The following is a 19,666-nucleotide window of genomic DNA, read 5'->3' as shown; positions in this document are numbered from 1 at the left end:
CCGAAGTGTCAAAAGCTGCAGTTCCCTGAACGGCCACTGGAGGCTGGCTCCAAGAGCAAGTCAATGCCTGTAGACTCCCATGTTCAAATGGTTGACGTCATAGTAGCTATATCAAGCTTTAGAGACTTTCACATTTTTTTACGGCATAAAATACATCAGTAAATACTTCACTTTTGAATTATGAAACCTTAATGTGCTTCTAAAGAGCAGCCCTTGCTACTAACAAGTAGCTGAATGAGATTACAGAATGTCATCAATCCGAAATGGCTTTACAGCCTTGTTTTGGTGACAATGAAGTTATGCTAGCTATAAAATAGTTCATTTGGACCCTTCAAAAATGAAAAAAGGGGTGGTCATTTGTAAATATTATCTTTCTGAACAAAACCTGTAATATGATTGTCACAGAGCTGATTTACTGCAAAATCCAAAATCCAATGGCAAAATCCCATTGGTTTTTTGACAACTAGGCTTTTTGATCAGGGTGATGCTAACTTCCGCATCAACATACAAAAACAAACAAAACAAAAAAACAGCATCCCTGCAGCACTCTATGACATTCACATTCAAATGCTCAAATGGATGTAATAGATAAATGTATCCATACAGGGCTATAGACATACATTTACATGTACCCACACATTGGAAATAATTTTTTTTCATATCTCAAGTATAATTGAAGGAAGAGCAGGTTGTTTGGGGATTTTCCCTGACAAATGATGACAATATAATATGTTGCCAATCACCATGATCTGATTTTACATAAATGGTATCTGATTGTAAATTCCTTACATACTGCAAGTTGGAAATAAATCACTGGTGACAAAAACGTTTGCAGGTTGTATGCTCAGTACGAGTACAGCACCCTTGCCTGCAGCCTACAAATGAGCTTGATGAAACTGCCCCCTTCTTGATCTTTTTATGTCAAATCCCAGAGCTGGAGCTGCCTGATGGCGTACACAGCAGCGTGATTGGCTGCTCTAGGCGAGTGATACAGGCCTTCCCTAGAGAGGTGTAGTGGAAGCCTGGGGCAGCAGACGTAAGCCTTGGTCTCTTCCCAGGCTGCCAGACACTGGCTCTGGGGCCGGTACTGAATCATGACTGTAGGGCAGCACTAACAAATACACCAGTTCCCTACGGTGGACCAGGCCAGAGTCTGACTGCCTAGCCTCTGGTCCCAGACACAGCCCCCTCCACCTCATCTGACCCGCCCCACACTCAAAGGCGGGAGAGCAGCACACGTACGCAGTTCCACCTTTAATGGGCTCAATTTGATTCTTTTATACTGCAACCGGCATTACTATCCCAAATTTGATAGTGCGCTTTTGTGATAACGCAGCAAATTAGTCTGCCTGAGCTCTAAATTAAGCTGTGACATTTTTAATACTGTGCCGGCGGATGCCCTGGGTAAGACAGGCAGGCGAGCGAGATAAAAACAGGTCAGGCTGCGGTTTGTTAAAAGACAGAAAACGACTCCTCATAAGTTCTGTTTCATCATGCTTTATACTCGTCATTTGCAAGCTGCGCTCAAATTCATAGCAAAATAATGAATTATACTGTTCATTTCTATGTAAGGCTGCTGAATTATGCAGATGAATATGAATTAAATTGAGCAAAATCATTATAACTATTCTTTGAAGCTCAGGTCACACTGGTTTTGATGACCCTGGTGGTGATTATTTCAACATTTGCGTTGTGTTATCATTCATTTTCAGCTTTGTCTCGAAAAAATAATTGCTTCTGGTTTTTGAGAAGGTGTGATATGGCAACACTGAGCTGCCTGGCAACAAGAGAAAGATTTCAAACCTGGTATGCTCAGTATAGTACAATAGTACATACCTTTCTGTCTCCAGACTGTTCACAGTCCAACACTATTGTGATGGAGGCATAATTAAGTTATGGATGCACCAATTTATCAGCCACACATCGGTTTTGGTTGATATTTGCCTCCTTGACCAACATAAGCCTATTGGCAAATAGGATGACATTCACTGGCAGTTACCTTTGTTTTTCTGTTGTCACATCAAGTTTATGGAGGCTGAAAAGCAGTGTTTGAAACTAATGGCATACCGTGTTCCTGGGGACAATCGAAAATGGGGCTGTGATAAAGAGATCTTCCCTTCCCCTAAGATGAAAAGATGCAGTAAACTTACTATCACTGTGCCAAGGGAAGCAAGATAATCTTTCCCTTATTTTGCAAGATTAAGAATTAAAAATCCAAACCCAAAGGTGCCCGCTCAGGTGCCTGCTCAGGTGCTCTTCCGGTGCGCTATTTTGAGCCACCTTGGGTGTGCTTGGTCTGACAGAACTTTTTTGGTACGCTCAAATGGGTAGCAGTCAAATGTTTGTATACAGAGGGCATTAGTTTATGGTCTTTTATTGAGGATCCTTTTAATAATTACTCAATTGCTATTCCGATTCATATCTTTCTAAATACATTTCGACCCAAAGCCAACAGTAAATACCTCAGTGAAACATATCAATCATCTCCATGTTCGATGATAGTGTGTCAGCTGTTGAGCTTTTCAGAAAGTGCAGACCAGATATTATTGCACATGTGTTGTCCCCCAATTAAACAATGCAAAATGACATTTTGACTTCTAATAAATAATAATAATAATACATTTTATTTATCAACGGCTTTTACGACACTCAAGGTCACCTCACATTCAATGATAAAACACACAGCAATAAAATTGATGTTAACAAAAAAAAACAAACAAAAAAAACCTTCAGCATAGGGAGAGCGAGTTTTTGATAGCTATTGGCCACTGGTGGCTGGAACTAACTGCTAATGGAGTTTGCATTGAGTTATATTACGATGCATTCAGGCTCTCCTCTGGAAAATGAGTGTTGGGCAAAGTTCAAATGTATGTTTGTAAAACTTAGTTTTTGATGAAAAACCTGAATAAATACAGTTTTTTGAATGAGAAATTTGTTGATGTTTTCGCAGAAAATAGACATTAGAGAGGGAATTCGAATATTGTAGTGTGAAGGTACTGGGGGCAGGTTTTCTTATATTATATTATACTATATTATTCAATTGAGATATGATTATTTTAAAGATTTTTTGTTTCATAACTTTGTATGATTGAATCTGTGCTCATTAAAAGTTGCGTAATGATAGGCTGAAGAGTTTAAAAGCAGTTTGGATATGTTTTTATATTGAAGACTTTTATTTGTTCCCTTGGCACAAAAGGCGGAAAAAACAACAACAAAACAATAGTATAGACTATCAGCCAAATTGTTATTTTAAACATCGGCATGGACCCAGAATTTCACAGCCGTTGCATCCCTAATTAGGTTATACTGTGTAACAGAGGAAAAGAAAATCCTCACTTAATTAACAGTTAATCAATATCCAATTAGTCCTCCACCAGTGTATTCAGACCTGTAAACAAGCCGCCTCGCTTGAACCTGAACACCATGTTGAACTTGTCCTCATTGAATAGTGTCTACTAAGATGTCAGAGGTCTTAGCTCTGCCGAATCACACATGATGTTCCTCACTACACCAATCTCATGAAAGAATGATGGTTGACTGTCTGAAACCTGACCTCATTGCAGATCAGGTTGCTGCAGGCTCAGTCAGTCAGTCAATCAAACTGATAAAGCTGAGAGTGAAATGGAAAGTAAAGTGAGTGTGCCCATGTCTTGTCCCTTGGCATGTCATCTGCTGGCTGACGTGATCGATATGGCAGAAAAGCCCATTGGCATCATGGCCACAGCGGTGATTAACCGAGCAAAGTGAGCCCATGTGGGCTGCGTCGGTCCGTATTGGAGTGCACTAGATCAAAAAGATAGCTTCCAGCAAACTGCACTGCATGGCAACTAACATCGATCTGTGGCCAGAGCTCTATATGTGTCTCTCTCTCTCTCAGCAGCTGATGAACACAGAACAGAACTCAGGTTTATGATTGATTGCAGCAGTAAATGGATGTGCTATTCAACCCAGTAATCTGTGCTCCTGCCTCTATCCTCTTATCTCTGACGCTCTCCCTTTCTGTCTTTCTTTCTCTCTGTCCCTGTAGTTGTGAATGTGCACGTGTCCTCAGACAGTGTGACTGAGCAGAGAGGCGGGGCGTCGCTGTATTTGGGGGCAGACCTTCACGTCACACACCGATGATGGAGAGGAGGAGGATAGACGCAGCACTGCTGGTGCTGTTCCTGGCGCACCTCACCATTGCAGTGGAGGTCCCATTAGACCGTAAGGCAACACATCACACACACACACACACACACACACACACACACACACACACACACACACACCACAACACATTATATTCAAGAGAGTTTTAATGGACTACTGTCACATCTCAGTTTCATCTGAGGAAGAAATAATTAGCTAATGAATTGATTAGTGGATCATATATATCTATATTGGCAAGTCACTTACGAAGCAAAACCTCCTCAAATATGAGGATTTGCTGCTTTTCTTTGTCATGTATGGCAGTAAACTGGATGTGTTTGGTACACTGGCTGGTAATGCGACAAGAACTTCAAGTTTACCAGACAAACAGAAGGGTGGTATTGAGCTTCCCGTTTATCTCCCGGCAAGAAAATGAATAAGAGTATATCCCTAATTCAGATGTACTGATGGTGAAAATAATCCAGCAGCAAAATGAAAATTTGGTCAGTAATTTTTTTCCTTAGATTTCCTCTTCAGTAGCTCTATGGGTCATCTTATTCTATACTGTTTGACAAGTACAACAAAGTAAAATACCGATTTATTGATGTATCAATTCTGAATGTGTGAAAGGGTTTCAATACTTATTTTCCGCAGTATCAATACACCAGCGACACTTTCCTTCTCTCACTTATTGTTAATGTTCACCATAGTTATTCCATTGTTTTCTTCTACTAACCAAGAAAAGACAAGTTGTCCCTTGTCATGTTGAAGCTGTGTTATATTTATCTTTTAAGAATATTTGAAATTTTATGCCCTCAATATCAAATGTTTCTCGTGATATCAGAAATGGTTTGTTAATGTATCATGGCAGCACTAGTTGGTTATAGTCATATTTACATCTGTCTCATATTTTTCCATATTTTTCATCATTAGCCTTGTAGTAACATCCACATTTTCTTTATGATTCAGATATAAAAAATCCAAAAATAAACTTACTATCATAAATAACAAGCAATAGCATTAAAATCCTCACATTTGAAAAGCAAGAACAGGCGTCTGTTTTGCTACTATTGCTTGAAAATTGACTGAAACAGTTTTTTTTAATTATAGTTGCAGATTTATTTTCTGACCATTGAGTAATCAAAAAGTTGTTGAGGCTCTAATCACATTTACTCTAACCTTGTGTCTATACATGATGTACATGTCTGCTCTTACAATGGTCAGATTCCTGTTTTTTAAACAGACTTTTAGTTGTGAAGGACACTTTATGCAGTATGTCGTTGCCCTGACTTTGTAAAGCAAACACTTTTAAACCCAGTGTTCCTACTTTTGACTGATGAGAAAAAGAAAGAGTTTTACAGCCTGACTTCCAGCAGCCTGATGTCGTGTTGGTGCTGTCGTAGTTCTTGTACATATTGTTTGGTTGGAGCTGTTGACCACTGGAGGCTGGCATTTCTCATCTAGGAGCTGGTCGCATTTAAACCATGTCTAAAGCAGAAATAATGCAGGAGGCTATTTTTCATCACTAATGTACGGTTCTCTTTACTGTCACAATGTCTTTCTTGTTTGCTGATTCTTGGGGAACACACTAAAGTTCTGGAAGGATGTAAGTCACAAACAAGTGTCAATTCACTGCAGCAGCTTTTTGTTGTGCATTTGAGGTTATATTTGATTTTTTAAATTTTTTATTATGTATTATAATTTGTCTGTTTTAAAAAGGTGCTGAGTGTGATATGTAGTGGACTTCGTTTTATTGCATGCATTGATCTCTTTGTGTCTTTGTTTGCTGTTTTAGTTTCTGTGTGTTTCTGCAGTGGAAGAGCATTTTCCGTAGAGCGTAATTGCAAAGAGCATGAGTTCTTGTATCATTTGTTTCGTCATAGTCCATTAGTTATTTCCCCAGCACGGACAGGAATACATTAAGCATCGGATCATTACAGTAAAGTGAAATGTACCTGAGCGTGCTGCATGGCCCCTTTTTTCTTTTTATTTTTTTTGCTGTTGCACATGTTATGAAAGCTTTTTGTGTCCGTCAGCAAACAGCCGTCTGGTTTGATTCAGTGTGGTAAGTCTGCATGTGATTGGTAATGAATTACTGCTTGTGTGGTCAATACAGAAACAGAAAAAGGCTTAGTTATGCAGTAAAGGTCATGATTAAATATCACTGTCTTTCTTATCGCTTTTAGTGCCGCAGCCACCGACCATAACTCACCAATCCCCCAAGGATTACATCATCGACCCACGAGAGAACATTATAATCCACTGCGAGGCGAAGGGGAAACCTCACCCCAGGTAGGAATCTGTGAAGTGTCATTTTGCATTTCTGATGCTGTTTTTTTAGAAAGATTTTCCAGGTGTGGTTTCAACCACCACCTGTCAAATTTCAGTTAAAAGCTTCAGCTGACAGCAAGGTCTCAAGAATTTCTGTCTCAAATATGATAAGTAAAGCTCTGGTTTATTCAAACTATAATAAATAAGAAGGTGCTTTTATTCCTGCACATTCTGCCCTTGCCAAAGGCTGATTGCAGCTAATGCTTTTGAATGTTTCTCTACTTTTTCCTTTATCTTTCTCACTGTAACACCTAATTAATTTGCTCGCACCGACACTGCATGCATGCATGTTCTAATCTTGTGAGGACCCTCACTGTAAAAATATATTTCATAGTCCTGAACCTTCACTTTAGCCTAACATAACCTTAACTGTAAAACCAAGTCTTGCGTAACCTTCAAACATCCTTTTGAAGAAGTGAAGCCCGGCAGGTACAAACGAGTTTGAATCTTTTGATTTGCTGTTTTTTGAGCTCTTGAAAACTTTTACATCAAAGGAATTTATCAGTTAAAGTAAAAACAAAAAAAGCATCCCTTTAAAAAAAAAAGATTTTATGGTCAAAACTCAGCTTATCAGGACTTTGTGGTTGTGGTTTGATCAAATTCAAAACTCACCTTTTTTACAACTGAACCCCGCCCACTTCAAACCAGTAAGAGGAGCATTGAGAAAAAAACACAGACACAGGCTTTTCTCTTGCAAAATAACCAAAACTGTTTAAACTCCAAGCATAAATGCATATGTTTATGTAGGACCCAATTACTCAGAGAAAATAGGTTTTCTGGGCCTTAAATGCTAGCGACACAACACATGGGAATCATGCTGATTTTGGGCCCAATTCTCCCCTCTGGACAATGATCAGCAAAGCCCAAATATTTTAATAGTTCTAAAAATCATCTTACCAGATTTTGTGGGTTTTTTCACCCCCCAATATGTTTGGAAGTGTCAATCCTGGCAAACAGTTTTTTTTCCTAGGATGGCAAAAGGCATGACCTACCTTACTTTCTCTCTTAGTACTCGATGTCTTTGTTGGTTAAATTGTTAAGATTTAGGCCAATGGAGTGAGATTGGTTTAGGTAAAAATATCAGGATAAGCCAATCAAATGCCGTTTAGGGCAGGTCATGCCTTTTACTATCCAAGGACAAAAAATTAACTTGCATCCTGGCTGCAGAAATTTGAAGTGCAAACATTAAACATGTTCAGTATTTATGATCTGATACTCTCTCGTTAGGGGGGAACAAAGCGGACAAAAGGATTGCTGGTGGTCCTGATAATCTTTGATGGTTTTAATGCAATATCAAATAAAATTCAAGTCAGACTTTATTAACTCCAGCTCATGCTGTAATATGTACAGTCCATGTTCAAACAGTTTCCATGACTTTGTTTTTCTTTGTGTATTTTCTGTAAAAGTAGTGCAAAAAGTAATAGATGTGTTGTGTTAGATTTGTGAGATTTCCTGTTTTGACGAGTCGGGACTCAAATTTTTTGGAGGATAGAATCTGTTAGTGCGTGGTGTGCTGTGCATTGTTGCTCTCTACAAACTCTTGGAGCAAAACTGTTAAATTATCGTAACATGTGACCTGTGGGGTCTAATCTTTTAGTGTGGGCCAGACTTAAGTCTACATTTTGTTTTTTTCCAGTTATATTACACTCCTGCTTTTGGCTTGAGGATTGACCAGAAGGTTGACTCTTTGAAAAAAAAAAGTATTCTCAAGATCTAAAATTTAAACAAAAAAAACATCCTCACAAAGACAGAAGGAGAGAACACATTCACGCACACATTAACACACACTAAACATTTGTCTGATCTTTTCCCAGTACCTCCTTAAATCTGTATCAAAGATGTGGTGTCTGTTCACTACAACAGATTATCATAACACAGTGTGTTACTAGTAGACATCAGCTATACTGTAGTGACACTGGTGTGTTTTTTTCCCCTCAGTTTCTCTTGGACCAGAAATGGGACACACTTTGACATCGACGAGGACCCCAACGTGACCATGAAACCCCACTCTGGGACCCTGATAGTGGACCTCAGCAGAGCAAAGGCCGAAAATTATGAGTGTGTGTATCAGTGCATAGCAAGGAACAAACATGGAACTGCTGTTTCCAACAACATCGTCGTACAACAGTCCAGTAAGTGCAGCACCGTCTATTATTTCTGCCATTTCTTTTTAATTTTTTCTTTAATGTCATGCATATTTCACATCATTCTTTTTTGCTTTTTCTAACAATTAAGTCGCATTTTCCATCTTAAGAGTGCTCCTGGAAGGTAAAGGTTGCATGTAGAAAGCAGCATGTTTTACTCATAGCAGTCGACAGCGTGAATATCCCTCTGTATTCCTCCTTGTGCATATTGTTATTCAGTCAGGCATCATCCCTCTCATCCTGCCTCGTCACCTCTGTCATCATGTCAGCTACAGCCCATTAGGAACCCATATTTCATGTCAAATTATGACAGTCCTCATCCACTGATGTGTGTATTCCTCTCTAACCCATGTAGGATCCCCCTTGTGGTCGAAGGAGATAATCAAGCCAATCGTGGTTCAGGAAGGCGTGTCCCTTGTGCTGCCCTGTCGACCCCCGGCTGGCCTGCCTCCCCCTATCATATTCTGGATGGACAACAGTGAGCTCTTCAGTCATGGGAGATAATGTTTTAGCTTCAGACAAGAACACACTATAACACACTTTTGATTACTTAAAATATTTCTCCCTGAGAAAAAAATTTGGCAATGGAAAAAAATGGTTCTCTGGGAACCATAAGTCTCCCCTTTACAGACATGCCCACTTTAGTCCCTTGCAGTTTTTTGCGATCATTATTTTCCTTATCAAGACAATCCAGTAAGAATTTTTTTACCTCGTGATTAACTATTGAGATTCTGCGATTAATCGCGATTACAAAAATTGATTGTTTGATAGCCCCAGTAGAAAGTAAAGGTAAAAGTAGAAAAATGTACACTTCTCGAGACAGCCAGCATTCAAACATGCACATTTTGGAAGGAGGCACCACTGTAACGCTGTGTAATGGTGACTTGTTTATATCTATGTCTCCAAAACATACTTAAAGACAACACCAATAATCTTATCCAAATTTTTACCTTTAACTACGAGAGCATGTGTTGACATTGCTGTGTGTTTCAAAATATTAAATCTGCTGTAAATTTCAGACTTCCAGAGGCTCCCTCAGAGCAGCAGGGTGTCCCAGTCCCTGAACGGAGACCTTTACTTCTCTAATGTACTCCGAGAGGATTCCAGGAATGACTACATCTGCTACGCCCGCTTCCCATACACACAAACCATCCAGCAGAAACAACCCATCACTGTCAAGGTCCTCAACCGTAAGTCTCGGTGTGTGTGTGTGTGTGTGTGTGTGTGTGTGTGCGCGTGTGTGTGTGTGTGTGTGTGTGTGTGTGTGCGCGTGTGTGTGTGTGTGTGTGTGTGTGTGTGTGTACGTAAGATAAAGGAGGTCAAATGAGCTTCTACGACAGAGATGACTAGAGTGCGACTTTGTGTGCAATGTGTCCGCACGAGCAGCAGTTCATTCACAGTATGAACAGTACTAGCATGACTGCGTAGGAGGAAAACAGCATTTCCTATCTCTGATCCCATCCTCGGAGACGCCAGTGGTCGTCATCCCACTGAAAAGACATATTGTCAGAGCTCTCATGGCTCCCAGCACTATCTGCCAGGCAGGCGTTCATTTTATTACTTCTGTGAGACGTTTCTGTATACGCGCTCTCCACCAACAACAAAGACTGCTCTCATTCAGCGTAACATTTTGTCGTTGATGTGGCGACACGCTGATCCCACAAGATTCTTCTGACTGTCATTCCTCATCGCTGACTTTTGAGTCATTTTAAAGTTTTGTTTATATTCTGAACACTCCCATGTTAAGTTGTTGTTTTTTTTTCTCCCATGTGCCTGATGATTTCAACTTGTGGCGTGTTTGATTTTTCTGTTGTGTTACAGTGGATGCAATCAATGACACAATGGCAGCTTTTTACAATGACACTGATTTATTTAGTGGTGAGTTTTGGCACCCTCTAGTGTTTACCTCCCCCCCTCAACCTAGAGCTCCAAACTCTAGCATTTACCCACTAACACTAACCCCTCAACCCCGACAACCCAAAGCTTTCTGCTGCCTCACTGCTTCATTTCGGGGTAAGATCTGGCACCCTCTAGTGTTCACCCCCAACACCGAGCTCTAAACTGTAGCTGTTACCCATTAACCCCGAAATCCAAGAGGTAAACTCTGTGTCCCTCTGCCATTCCTGCTCTATCCAATCAAAACCCTTTTGGTAACTTTTCACCTTCTCTTATGAATTGCTAAAACCAGCACTGCATGATGTTTCCAATGTCCATGTAACATCTGCACAGTGTTTAGCTTTAGAAATCTTTTTCTTTTTTTTTTTTTTAAATGAATTTGGTTATAATTTAAACATAGTAAACATGTAATCTAGTTGCTGATAAACAATAAAAAAAAATAAATAAAATTTACACATTTAAGGGAGAGTCCATTTGCGTTATTTTACACATTTTTAAAATGGAATGCAATTTTTAACTCCTTTTGTTATGTGAAGTAAAATTCAATTCAGTTCAAGACGGCTTTATTGGCAAGACCATAATCAAACAGTATTGCCAAAGCATGTTTTAACAGTTGTTTTTAACATGGGACAATACAGAGAAAGAACAACTGTCAGCAACATTATCTAATGCAAGCTGAACATACAGATGGACATCTGCAACAATATAAAAAAAAACAGGAGCAGCAGCAACACATATTTAAGCCTGCTTAAAAAAGGATTATTAAAAAAGAAAACAACATTACTGACTGTATACGCTTTATTAAGATTATTTCACTGCTTTATTTTGGTGTCAGACAGCCCTTTTTCTGACCTGGGAACTGAAGCCGTTATCTGTGCTCTCTTCAAAGCCACCAAACTCCATCATCAGAAATAGTAATTTTACCTCACAACACACAGGAGTTGCTGGTATATGGCCAACTTAGTCGTTTGTTGTTTGTTTTCATTATTATGTGATGATTGAAATCTAACTACAGTGGCATCCACAGTAGGACATGGTTTCATTGAAATATGTAGCGACATCGTGCAGAAACCTCATTACGTCACTCGGTTCATAGGACTACATACATACTTTTACTGAAATTAGACTTTTCACATTTGACTATTTAAGGAATACCACTGGAAATCTACTAGGTGAATTCTTTTTTAAAAATTAATAATTAATAATAATAGAATAGTATCAATAGGCCTATGTGGAAAATTCTCCTTTTTGTTTGCCTTTCCTATGTCAAACAGCCAGCTTCAATCTTTTTCAATCATTTTCAAAATCCCTCTTTCCCTGCTGCCTCCCACCTAATTTTATAGCGCACCTAGTTGTTTACCTGTAATCTCTCTGTCACCAATCATTTTCATTTCACTTCATCTCTCATTGCTGAAAAGATCTTTTGGTTTGTCTTTGCCGTCATTTCCACTCATTCTCTAACCCTGAACATGTGAGCAGTATCTAAACAAACTGCTCACATGCCAGGGTGTTAATTTATCATTGTCACAATCATCATAAACATTTAATCTGATTCTTTTTTAATTATTAGTTTAGCAGATTACCTCTTTGCAAACCCAGCAGGCAAATCTTTAAGTCTCTAATTCTATATTAGCTTCATTTCAGTCCAAGAGGGCAATTAATTGGCTATAAACACCCACAGAAAGAGGTGCAATAAAACACAACATGACAGTGAAATTTATATACAGCCATAAAATATGAGCATTGTGGTCTGTAATGAAGTGGCTCAGTGCCCGTGCATTGCAGACCCATTGTAGAAAAGAGGTTTCATTTTACCACACACTGCAGAGAGGAAAATATTGTGAGTGTGAATGGCTCGGTTCAGGCCTGGATCTTCACTCTTATGCGGAAGAGTTTTTCACAGTTTTCTTTGTGAATCTGTGTGTGTGTGTAACTACAGAGGAGCCAACGGATGAAAGGAGGCCAACCTTCCTCATCCCATCTGGCCCCTCCAGCTCCAAGATGGTGTTGAGAGGACAGGTGCTGGAGATGGAGTGTATAGCCGAAGGACTGTAAGTGAAAGAATCCGCCATTACTTCAGCCCTGAAAGACTCAAGTGCCCACCTGCTCAAGTGTCATCATCATCACTCTCTGTCTTTGTCTCTTCCCTCCCTCCCTCTTTGTTTTGAATTCAGGCCCACTCCTGAAATCTCTTGGACCAAAGTGAGCAGCGATCTTCCAGCCAAGCGCACATCTTTCCTGCACTACCAGAAAACCCTGCGCATTGTGGACGTGTCCGAATCAGACGCAGGAGACTACCGCTGCACCGCCAGGAATCAGCTGGGCTCGGTGCACCACACCATCCACGTCACGGTCAAAGGTGCGTCTGTGATGAAGTGATGAAGCTCCCGGTTTCCCATCAGGCCATCCGTTCACCATGTGGCAACACAGTCGATTCGTCTTTCTGTCTCTTCATTCTTCCTCCATCTCATAATTGATTTATGCACAGATGCCAACAGGGCAGTGTGTTCAGTGATTAATTCTGCAGCCCTCTGCGGCGCTCTGTTCTATTTTCAGCTGCTCCATATTGGATCAGTGGCCCCCCAAGGAACCTTGTCCTCGCTCCAGGGGAGGACGGTGTGCTGACCTGCAGGGCCAGTGGCACGCCCAAGCCCTCCGTCACCTGGACTATGAATGGCAACCCCATAGAGAGTGAGTGCAACCTGTTCCTTTAACTCTAACTAATTCTTCATACGTGATGAGCATTTTTTAATTGGATTATTTGAGTACCTGGGTACTGCGTCTCTTTTTCTTTCTTGTGTGAGGTTAAAGATATACAATGCTACTTTTTCCTCAAAGAACAACGCATAGACTCAAAAATTAATTCCCTCTTAATCATTTATGACCAACTAGAAGTGTGTCTGCAGACTGCCCTCCGTCTGTATTTTCTTATTTTCTTCGTATTTTGCTGTGTTTGGGACATTTATAAGCATGTAGCCCACTGCTAAAAACAACACATATTTGGGCTCGGGACTTCATAAAAGGGTAGACTAGTAGCAGACAATAGGGTAGACTAGTAGCAGAACACATCCAAGAGGAAACAATAACCATATAAGGAGGTGAAAATCATCATGGATCCTGTTGACCTGCAAATATTCAGCAAACAAAGAAAGAGAGAGAGAGAGAGAGAAAGAAAAACTTTTTTGATGCTGAAATTATTAGTTATTTTGGGTGGAGTTGAGAAAGATATTTTATTTTCCCCTGTTCAAAATTCTAATAATTTTCAACATAATTTTAAATATGTAATTATGATAAAAATATATTTTTTTCTTTAGCTTTTTCTTTTCTTACATATTTTTCCCTAGCTTTATAATAATTATTTAGCTCTATTAATTTCTTGCAATTTGTGGCACATTTTATATCAACTTGCTTATTGGCTTTTTGTTCTGTATTTTTTAGAAGTAAGAAGGAAATTTCCTCTCAAGATTCAGAATGAAAAGCTGTAACGTCCATCTGTAACTATTGTCATCCATGAACAGATTCCTTTAAGGATCTCAGCAGAACAGTGTTGGACGACACCATCATGTTCAGAGGCGTGCAGATTGGATCCAGCGCTGTCTACCAGTGTAATGTCTCCAATGACTACGGTTACCTCCTGTCCAACGCTTTTGTCAATGTGCTCGGTGAGTTCATTACTCAAGATCCATTTGTATTAGAATGCTGTTTTCCATTTACATTGATTTCTGTAATAACATGGCAATAATTGCTGCTTCCTCACTGCAGCGGAGCCGCCTAGAGTGCTGACACAAGCCAACAAAGTCTACCAGGTCATCAAAAATCACCCGGCCCTGATGGACTGCGCTTCCTTTGGATCACCCATGCCTAAAATTACATGGTGAGTTATTCAGCTTTAAACAGAGGAAAGTGTTTTGTATGTCTTCAAAAGCTCAAACTGGCCGCCTTTCTGTCTCAGGTTCAAAGACAGTCGGTCCAGCACCCTGGATGGAGATGGTTACATCCTGCATGACAATGGGACGTTAGAGATTCATGTAGCTCAAGCACACAATAGTGGCAAATACACCTGCGCTGCCATAAACAAGTTCGGCATCTATGAGAATCACGTCTACCTGGAGGTCAAAGGTAAGAGTGTTTCTGCTCAGAAGATCCTCATATTATTACTACTATTACAACTAGCTGAAAACTCACATAGTCCTATTACAGTAGGATGTTTGTCATAAATCCTAGTACAGTTTTGGTATTTGAAGTAAAAATATCAAACACTACAGATTATGGGGGCCCAAAACAGTCAAAAGTAGACTCATGATCAAACACAGGAAAATAAATAATGATTTTTTTTGGATAAATTTTATTGACACAGAATGAGCTGTCATGTGTGCTGACATGCTGCGGCATTAAGAGCATATATGACAGCAGTGAACTGTGTTAATGCTGCGATGCTGGAGATAGCTATGGCTGGAGGCATTATGTCTTCAGGTTGTCCGTCTGTACATCCATACAGTATGTTCCATTCTTGTCTATGAGATCTCTCAATAATGCCTTAAAGGATTTTATTCAAATTTGGCACAAATGTTCTCTTGGACTCAATTATGATCTGATTTGAGTTTGCTGGTCAAAGGTTAAGGTCACTATGATCCTGCATCCGTCTTATTTTCCTGAATGCATGAATAGAAAAAGAATTGTTAAAGTATTGAAGTATATAAAACATATTGTAGATATTAAAGGTTTTAACTTCTGGCCATTTAGTGGGACCATTTCTCTAAGATAAGCAAGGTAAGGAGAAGGGATATTGAGAAAGACTGACAATACTTAGTTTGTCAATGTAGCTTTTTTCTCTCTGGTAGACATAAGGTGCTAAAATATTTCTTTGACATGCTGAAATCTAATGCTTTTAGTTAGCTATAGGCACTTTGCTTTTAGTTAGATACAACCCCTTGGTTGCATATTGTGGCGCTGTTTGTGTTCCCCTCCGGTGACATGTTGCGCTGCTAAAAATGGGAAAAAAATATCCCCCAGGCTTAGGCTGAGCCCTGGCCCTGATTTTATAAATGAATCATTAATTAATTGATCAAAAAATATTGTGAGTGAAAATAAGAGTTTTAGCCTTAAGTCGATTCCAAACACATGGTATATGTTTGATCACGCTGGTAAGCCTTATTGTTTTCATTCTTTGATTTTTAAACTCATCAGAGCCAACCCGAATCCTGAAGCAGCCGGAGTACAAAGTGGTCCAGAGGGGCCGGTCTGTGGTATTTGAGTGTAAAGTGAAACACGACCCCTCACTCATCCCCACCATGACCTGGCTCAAAGACAACGGAGAGCTGCCGGATGACGAGAGGTCAGAGCTGTCTCACCATTAAGCCTTTGTTTACACACTCTCTAATTAGCTTAAGTGGATTGAGCAATCTTACCTTTAATTCAATTGCACACTTCTGTTTCTGGTTTGGATGCTTAATATTATGAAAGCAGCTACAGGGCTAAACTGTACGAACGCTTTGTTTACAGATTAATCGTAGACTCTGACAGCCTCACCATCACTGATGTGACAGAGAACGATGCGGGGGTGTACACTTGCATCATGAACACCAGTCTGGACCATGATTCAGCCAGCGCTGATCTCACTGTTGTCGGTATGTTGAGAATCTCAGTTTCACTGACTCATAAAACAAACGCACAAATTATTAAAGTTTAACCTCCCTCCATCTCAGGTCTTCCCAGAAAAGTGAATCTGTCCAATAACGTACACAGCAGATTGCCTTTCAGCCCTTCAAGGTTAACTGCCTGAGAGTTTACTTAAGAGGGCCCGAGCAGATTTAGTCAGCTATCGTGTCAGCAGCATGAATATTTCATTGTTGTCTTCTAAGCGAGCCAGATAATCTTCTTTGTTTTCTAATGGCTAACTGACCACTAAACTCCCTATTTTACTCCTGCCCTCCTACCTGGCAGAGGCCACTCCAACACCAGCTGTTGAAAACGGTAAACCTGCAGCACACATGAGCGCCCGGCTGTGCTCAGCTGACATGCTGACATGAGCTTGCAAAGTGTTTTTTTTTTAGACATCTTTGTGAAATGAAGCATGTTGTGGCCCCATGATTTGCTTTTGGCAATCACAGAGCTTTTTTTTTTAATTTTCATTTTGATTTACCAGCATTTATTTTTTTTTGTCTTCATGGTGTTTTTCTTAAGTCTTTGTATGTTTTTCCAATTTTTTTTGCAAAAGTGCATAACGTTTGAATGCACTGATTCCCAAGCACCAAAAATTTAGACCAAGGGGAAGCAATTTCCACTCACACCTGAATGCAAGATAATTTGTAAAGCTGACATCCCCCCGTTGCACCACTTGGGATCTTTTCAAATGCGCCATTTCCTCATCACTCATTTATTCCAAGCATGCGTTCCACGTTATCATTACAATTCCAAAACATGAGCATCAATTTAACCTCTCTAGTGAGCTCGAGACTCCATTTCATGCAGAGTGATTATAGAAGATTTTTCAGTTTGGCATCAGGCGTTTTCATATGCATGATGCAGTGTCTGCATGTGTATCATGAGGAGCATTGCATTATCTAATGGAACATGTAAAGAAATGGAGGAGTAACTGAAAGGTGTGCTTAGTTAAACTAACATGCTTGGGATTTATTATGATTAAAGTATCACAGAAACACATTTTGTAAGAAGATATCCCCTTTTGTTTTTGTCTTCTCGTGGCACGAATCCTTCATATTCTGTAGTCGTAAATGTGTGTTGATGTCGCTGCCTGTTCTGTTTCTCTCCCCAGAGCGACCCGACCCTCCGACTGACCTGGAGCTGACGGACCACAAAAAGAGGAGCGTTCAGCTCACTTGGACCCCCGGGGATGAACATAACAGCCCTATTGAGAGTACGTTTAAATGTGTGTGTGTATATGAGGGTGTATGTATCTGTATCTGTTAGAGATGTATTTGTCTATGCACCTTTTCCAAACTGTATGTGCTATAACGGTAGGTAGATGCAAGTTTTTTCACCCTTTGAAACCCGAGCAATTTTTTCCAAAAACGTGGAAAGAAGGCAGAGAGCGACAAAAAAGGAGTTGGCCAAAACATTAGCAATAAATTTAAAAAATAAAATCAAACTCAAATAATTGACCTGGAAAAAGTGCTTTAAAAAATGTAAGAATTTTCTAACATCATTTAAAATATGTAATTAGGATAAATACAAATATAGTGTTTCCCCAGCTTCTTTCCCTCAACATTTTTCTCTAGCTTGTTACCTAGTTGCTCACCTTTTTTCCGTTTTTTTTCTTTTTAATCAAATCTTACCAAATTGCTCAGGTTTCAAAGGTTAAAATTCTTTTGGAGGGCATTTGAAAGCAACACAAAAAAGTGATGTCACTCTAGGTTTCAAAAGGTTAATTGCAGGGTTGCCACGGTCATAACATTTCTATTAAAGGTTCTGAAATTAGAAAGATCTTTTTTGAGGCCAGGAAATGATTTGAAATCAATAGACCTTTGGGAAAAAATTGGCTATTGTTTGAAATGCATTCATAAAAAAATGCAATAAGTTTATAACATTACACAAAACTGATTTGTTTAAAAGTATTTTAAAGTCTAGTGCTGCGGTGTGTGGTCACTGATACGTCACTAGGATCACATGATTGGCATATACAGTTGGCTGTGGGAATGTCTAACTAGCAAGTGGAGTTAGCAAGTGCTAGCTGTTTGGTTGTCCACAAATGTCTTGGAAGTGTGTGTTGAATAATTTATGGCTTTTAGAAGACAACTAACCAATCATATCTTCAGCAGAGCGAATGATATTCTGCAGTCCGCCCTAATCTACTAATGGAAAACCTGCATTAAAAAGTTGTGGTGTGTTGACTAAAAAAGTTTGCATGTAGGAGGCATGGACAATCTGATTAATGATGCTTCTGAATTGCATTAGTAGGATTGTAGGAGTCAGTGTTTTTGGATCTTGACCCATTTTTGGGATGAAAAGTTGGAATACCTCAGCCTCTGCTGCTTTGATTTTGACATTTTTTTAAAGAATCTGTCTCTGATGACTCCCAACTTTATGGTCGTGCAAAACTAAATCCCTAGAGTGCACATTTGATTAATAACATTTTTAGCATTCAGCTGGATATGTGAACAAAATCAGAATGATCTACAAATCCTGAGGCTCTATTATTACAATCAACTGATAATATAGTCTGCAAAAGTCAGTGGAAGAATTCCCAAATCTGTCTGTCATCGGCATAGGAGAGGAGGCTGTAGTGGGTTTGTAGTTTCTGCAGTGACAAAGGACAACAGCTAAGATCAGCAAGAAACGGGTTTTAACTGCATTAAAAACTACCAAATCGTCCATTAAAATGCCTCAAACCACTACTGCAGTATAATCTTCCTCTTATGACTTAATTCATAATTTCCTCGAAGCCTGCCAGAAGTATTATTTTGAGACATATTTTAGTAAACCTTTTTTGCTTTTTGAGTTACAGTATCCAAAAATAACTGGAGGGCATTCATTCCCATAATTCCGTCAGGCTGTGTGTAAGTCTTTTTTTTTTTTTTTTTTTCTTAACACAGAATTTCAGATCCAGTATGAAGACTCACTGCACCATCGAGGGCACTGGCATAATCTCACCGAGGTCCCTGGAACCAAGACGACAGCTCACCTCAAACTGTCACCCTACATGCACTACACCTTCAGAGTTTTGGCTCACAACGCCATGGGTTTCAGCCGCCCCAGCTTCCCCTCCAGAATGTTCAAGACAGAACCTGCAGGTAAAGACTCGACCGCCTCATGGAGTTTCTGTTGGCCGTGTGAAATCTCATTATGTACTTTTAATGCTGTCATATTTTAGTAGTAGATAAATTATCAACTAATCTGTTGATGTCTTCTAAATACAAATCATTTTATCTTGGAAATTATAACTGTCCGATGAGTAAACATATTAAAGGTGACCTATTATGATCATTTTCAGGTTTGCACTTGTATTTAAGGTTTCTGTTAGAACGTTTTTACATGGTTTAATGTTTGAAAAAACACTTTATTGTCCTAAAACTGTCTGTGCTCTCTTTAACCCGCACTCCTGACTAAACCTAGTCTGCTCTGTTTGGTCAGCATATCTGGGTCTTGGAAATCTCTACATCTCTGCATTATCATTGCAGCTGGATAATGACTGTGATGGAAAATAGATG

At 39.6% G+C, this 19,666-nt stretch overlaps 1 protein-coding gene across 16 annotated transcripts in view; it reads left to right on the top strand.

Moving 5' to 3' along the window:
- Window positions 1-19,666, top strand: part of LOC121949755 (neuronal cell adhesion molecule-like) — a 102,266-nt gene that overhangs the window by 67,568 nt on the left and 15,032 nt on the right. For 9 of the 16 annotated variants that reach the window (XM_088080381.1, XM_088080379.1, XM_088080374.1 and 6 more), the window contains exons 3-19: window positions 4,028-4,203; window positions 6,315-6,420; window positions 8,398-8,591; window positions 8,959-9,081; window positions 9,623-9,793; window positions 10,425-10,481; window positions 12,439-12,550; window positions 12,674-12,858; window positions 13,056-13,190; window positions 14,018-14,161; window positions 14,262-14,373; window positions 14,452-14,618; window positions 15,687-15,834; window positions 16,002-16,126; window positions 16,443-16,472; window positions 17,275-17,376; window positions 19,052-19,249. In XM_088080381.1, coding sequence (XP_087936507.1) covers window positions 4,119-4,203; window positions 6,315-6,420; window positions 8,398-8,591; window positions 8,959-9,081; window positions 9,623-9,793; window positions 10,425-10,481; window positions 12,439-12,550; window positions 12,674-12,858; window positions 13,056-13,190; window positions 14,018-14,161; window positions 14,262-14,373; window positions 14,452-14,618; window positions 15,687-15,834; window positions 16,002-16,126; window positions 16,443-16,472; window positions 17,275-17,376; window positions 19,052-19,249 — 2,194 coding nt within the window. In that variant the 5' untranslated portion in view covers window positions 4,028-4,118. Of the gene's footprint in view, window positions 1-4,027; window positions 4,204-6,314; window positions 6,421-8,397; window positions 8,592-8,620; window positions 8,728-8,958; window positions 9,082-9,622; window positions 9,794-10,424; window positions 10,482-12,438; window positions 12,551-12,673; window positions 12,859-13,055; window positions 13,191-14,017; window positions 14,162-14,261; window positions 14,374-14,451; window positions 14,619-15,686; window positions 15,835-16,001; window positions 16,127-16,442; window positions 16,473-17,274; window positions 17,377-19,051; window positions 19,250-19,666 lie in introns of those variants that run through there. The other 7 variants (XM_088080380.1, XM_088080375.1, XM_088080385.1 and 4 more) reach the window with 4 other exon arrangements.

Source organism: Plectropomus leopardus, chromosome 7, assembly GCF_026936395.1.
Source record: "Plectropomus leopardus strain MGB_pleo_1.0 chromosome 7, ASM2693639v1, whole genome shotgun sequence".
Lineage (NCBI taxonomy): Eukaryota > Metazoa > Chordata > Actinopteri > Perciformes > Serranidae > Plectropomus > Plectropomus leopardus.
Note: the sequence above shows the minus strand (reverse complement) of the source record. Positions and strands in the feature narration are given on the sequence as shown.